The following is a 5000-nucleotide window of genomic DNA, read 5'->3' as shown; positions in this document are numbered from 1 at the left end:
TTTTCACCGTGGCTAAATGTAAATAAAAATAACTTTTGAAGTATGTGAAAACGCTTGTAGTTCTTTGATGTAACAATTCTATGCGATGTGAAAATGGGTGTTTTATCGCTTTTTCCAGAATCACATTACCAAAATTTGAATGCGATAATTGTATTTTTGCTTCAGGATTAAAATTTTAAGTTTATTTTTCACTGATTATAGTCGTATCTGTTCTTATGCTGCCTATTGGGAAAATTGATCTTGCATATATACACATGCACATGTACAAGCACGCACGCACACACACGCACACGCACACGCGCACACACACACACACACACACACACACACACACACACACACACACACACACACACGTTTACCTTTCTAAATGAATCTTCGTCAAAATCTGAGTTAGGACTAAAATAATCTCTTACGTCCTTTTCGACTAAATCAATTTTCTCACTTTCACTCACCTGCAATATCAAGCAAGATGAAATCGCTGCCTATATCCGGGGAAATAATAATAAAGATCAAAATATTCAAATTTATTGTTAGGAGAAAGCTTTACAGACAAAGTGCCGAATAAGCATATGAAAATAAAATATAGTATAGTTAGTAAATTGTTGTAACAATATAACAAAGTCAGACATATACATTGATCACATCTTTGAGCAGTGCACGGCAGCTGCAAAATTTCTCAGATAAAAATATTGCAAATAAATGCATTTTTTAAACCCTTAAAAATCTCTTAACATTCTTTCGCTCTGTATAATGGACAGCGTCTTTACATATAATTTTAGCCATGCACATTGTCAACTTATAAATAAATAATCAGAATTCTATTTTATATACACATACATTTTCTCTCTCCAAATCCTGCATAATTCTCCGTCTCACTTTCGTCGTTTCGTGAACATTGTCGATCGAGAAATTCGTGCTGAGGTAAACACGAGCTTTCAAAGCATATTCAGAGACTTTTCTAAAACCAGCAAAAATGGTTGGAAAAAAGTCAGTATTACCGTCAATGGTAAATCTTAGATACCATAAATAATCTATCATGAAAAAAAATCTTCTTAGAAAAGACATACACGACAGGAAATAAATGATGCAGGAGGGAGGGAAAAATCATTTGATGCGGAGTAAAAAAAAAAAATCTTATATCATACAGGCTATATGGCATCAGTACTTAACTTTCTATCAGAGTCACACTTCACACTTGTTTTTATCATTCTCTTTGACATGCACACTTCAGTCACGATGCACCATCTCTTCTCACACAGATATACCATATACTAGCTATAAACCATCTCAAAAAACGCGATCAGAATCATGTAAAAATCGCATAAAACGTCTTTTTTTTTTTAACCCAAAAGAAGGTCAAGTCAGCACATTAAAAAAAGTCTATCTCACAATATAAAAAAAACAACAACAACGAAAACCTTCATCATCATCATCTCATTCACGATAAAAAAGTCAAATACTGGAGTTTAGGTTCTCGACTCCCCCTGTAGTGGGAAACGTCACTGAACGACGGTCTGTCACTACGGGGAATACAACCATGTGATGTGATAACACTCACACCAATGTAGCACCCACACTCGCCTAAATCAATACTTACATGGCATTAAAAAATCGTGTACTTGAGCATTCATGCCGTCCTTTTCCTCTCTTGGGAAAGACTGTACATGGGTGCGTAAGACTGAGGGTTCATTATTGCAATTACATAGAAGTATTTTCGTTCCACTTATGATATATGATATGATCTTTATATATATATATATATATATATATATATATATATGTAGCAGTCTCTCCGGTATTTAGCCCAACCAAGAGCCTTGCCGCCCTCGAAATGTCTTCCTTCACATCCACTTCTCGGGGACGCAAGTCTAAAACAACCTCCCCTGCGCCTCCGTCAGAGTGGCCCGGCCTCCGTCCTCGCCCTCGCGCGGGACTCATCTGGAGAGCGTCACGTCCTTGGGGTTGTCGCCTCGGGAGTGGCCGGTCGTGCGCTGCTCGATCGTGATGTACTGACGGATGAGGCGAGAGATCTCGTGCGCCTGCTCGGTCTGGATGCGCGTGATTCGCTGCTGCATCAGGTTGCCGCACTTCATGTCCAGGTAGAGCTCGTCCTCGCTCTTCACTTTGCGCGTGCTCATCACCTCGGCCAGGCTGTACTTGATCAGGGTCTCCTGCGGGGGGGGGGAGAGCACGGGTTATTCTTCCGATATCGTCTTTTCAATTTATTTTTTTACTGTCATTAATCTTTAAATTGAACTTCTAGAGACATTAAAATGTTCAATTACAGGAAAATGTTATCATTATCATCTTTTAATGAATCAATGTTTAACTTTCAATGACAGTAAGCCTTAAGCGTATATGCAAAACTATATTTTTACTCCAGACTTCACAGATACAGAAAAAAAAGAGAGAATGGCGAAGGAAATAAAACGAAACCCAGAAAGAAAGACAGAGTATTGAACGAAAATGAGGAAAAAGGGGAAACAGAACGGCAGAAGGAGAAAAACAACGGGAGGAGAAAATAAAGAAAAGGAAAAACAAAAACAGAACGAAAGTAACACTGAAACTAAGCGAAGAAATTGAACACCTCCTCCCCCACCCAGAAAAAGCGAAATAAATAAATAAATAAATAAATAAATAAATAAATAAATACAGAAAGAAAGAAAGAAAGAAAGAAAGAAAAATTTGAGCCCACACAACCAGTGCTCCCTTTCTCTCTCCCTTTCCCTCTGCCTTTCCCTCTCCCTCTCCCTTTCCCTCTGCCTTTCCCTCTCCCTCTCCCTCTCCCCCATCCCCCCCACGAAGACCTACATGCGTGAGGAGGTCGAGGAAGTGGACGCCGTGCTTGTTGAGGGCGAGGATGTGGTCGGAGCGCTCCTTGGGCTCCGTCACTCGCTTCACCGCGAAGAAGGACGACCCGAACAGCGGCCACGATTGCAGGATTTCTGGAAAAAAGGAAACAAGTAAATAAAGGTAATAAAATCAATCGATACATAGGAATAAATACATTGTTAATGCGCTTGTGTTTCACTCTAGTATCAACGCAAGGAGATTTTGGGTATTTCACAACTAAATAAATCAGTATTACAAAAAATTCCCATAAAAAAAAAAAATAAAAAATTAAATAAGCAGAAAAAAAAACGAATCATTAAACCACATAAACAACAACAACAACAAAAACACAACACCAATAATCGCAAAAAAAAACACGCCTCACTCACCCAGAACCTGCGCCTTCGCCTGCAGGCTGGTGAGCGCCGACACCTCCGGCCACGCTGACTGCACCATGTTGACCCACTGCGGAGGCTTCACGGTCCCGCACCGTCAGCGCCGGCTTCGGGAGCAGGTACTTGACCTCCTTCATCGTGGGGACGTCCTCCAGGTCAGCGGCGCGGTGGAGAAGGGCGGCGACCTTGGCGATGTCGTACTGGAAGGCAAGAGAGGGGGTTAGGAAGTGGGGGAAGTGGGGAAGGGAGTGGGGGAAGTGGGGAAGGGAGTGGGGGAAGCGGGGAAGGAAGTGGGGGAAGTGGGGAAGGGAGTTGGGGAAGTGGGGGAGGTAGGGAAGTGGGGGAAGTTAGGGAGGTGGGGAAGGGAGTTGGGAAGTTGGGGGAAGGGGAATAGTATTGTGGAAGTGAGGAAGTGTTAGTGTGTGTGGGGGGGAAGGGATATGAAGTGGGGAAGGGGTTATGACGTGGGGAAGTGGGGGGCAGGGTTAAGAAGCGGGGAAGGCGGGGGAAGGGTCATGACTGTGGGTCGTTTTTCTGTTGCAGATTTGGAGAAAATCACGGCGAGGACGGTGATTTACCTTCCTATTTGACTAACCTCTCTTAAAGTGTTATTAAATACAATACATTAATACTAATACCAATCAACACAATAATATATATAACACATACACAAGTTACAATATCTTGACCAGCTACCTATCGACACCCAAGTCTCCCAATCGACTTTAAAACGACACCCCAATCGACTCTAAAACTTCCCTAATCCTGGAGACCAATCAACCCCCTGATCCCCAACCCAAAACCCAATCACACCCAATCGATACCCTAAATCCCCTAATCCCAATCCCAACCGTAAGCCCAATCAACCCCCAGATGCCCCAATCCCAACCCTAACGACACCCCAATCGACCTTAAGATCCCCCAATTCCAACCTTATAGACCAATCTCCCCCAATCGACCTCAAAACCCGCCAATCCCAACCTAATAGGCACCCCAATCACCTCCAATGACCCCCCCAGACCCCCCAAATCCCACCCGTAACCACCATATAACCCCAGACCCCCCCAATCACCCCCCCCCCCACCCCACCCATCACCCAGAGGCCACAGCACTCACAATGACATCCTGCTGCAGCTGTTCCCCGGGCGTGACGAGCAGCAGCCCCTCGAGGTAGTCCGGCGCAATCTGGTTGAAGACGACCTCGTAATAGAGGGCGTTGTCCGAGCGGAGGGGGTAGTACCACACGCTCCGGCAGAAGATCAGGTAGAAGACCTGGAGGGAGAGAGAGAGAGAGTGAGGGGGACGGGAACGTTAAGAAAATGGCGTTTTGTCTGAAATGCATCTTTTAAAGCTAGTGATTGTGAACGTAAAATACACATCTGTGGTTGTATCTTATTGATAGGGGCAAGTTGAGAAAATAGCATTTATCTGAAATCCATCTTTAAAGCTAATAATGTGTTGTTAAACATAAAACACACGTCCGTGGTTGCTGAAAATTTGAGACTGATGTTTATACTAAAAACTATATGCATAGCAATCATCGGCATTTTAATGATATAGGAAAGTTAAGAAAGTACATTTAATGGCAACACTTATGTCCAACACTGACTAAGTTACTTCATGTCCCAAAAGCCACTTAAGAAGAGGAAACTCATTAATAAAAAAAATTCTGGCCTAATGAACACATCACGATCAATAAGCCACATTATAGGCTGTTAGCTAGTTTTTTTTATATATTGATTCATATTTTGGTTTGTTTTCGAGATGATG

General features: G+C 42.7%; 1 protein-coding gene across 1 annotated transcript in view; it reads right to left on the bottom strand.

Moving 5' to 3' along the window:
- Window positions 1–512: 512 nt before the first annotated feature.
- LOC125030345 (unconventional myosin-XV-like) overlaps window positions 513–5000 on the bottom strand; it is a 59939-nt gene continuing 55451 nt past the window's right edge. Inside the window, 5 exon segments of the mRNA XM_047620335.1 lie at window positions 513–2174; window positions 2815–2948; window positions 3225–3315; window positions 3317–3430; window positions 4347–4502. Of these exon segments, the coding sequence (XP_047476291.1) occupies window positions 1938–2174; window positions 2815–2948; window positions 3225–3315; window positions 3317–3430; window positions 4347–4502 (732 nt within the window). The 3' untranslated portion in view covers window positions 513–1937.

This window comes from Penaeus chinensis, chromosome 11, assembly GCF_019202785.1.
Source record: "Penaeus chinensis breed Huanghai No. 1 chromosome 11, ASM1920278v2, whole genome shotgun sequence".
In the NCBI taxonomy this organism is placed as follows: Eukaryota; Metazoa; Arthropoda; class Malacostraca; order Decapoda; family Penaeidae; genus Penaeus; species Penaeus chinensis.
Note: the sequence above shows the minus strand (reverse complement) of the source record. Positions and strands in the feature narration are given on the sequence as shown.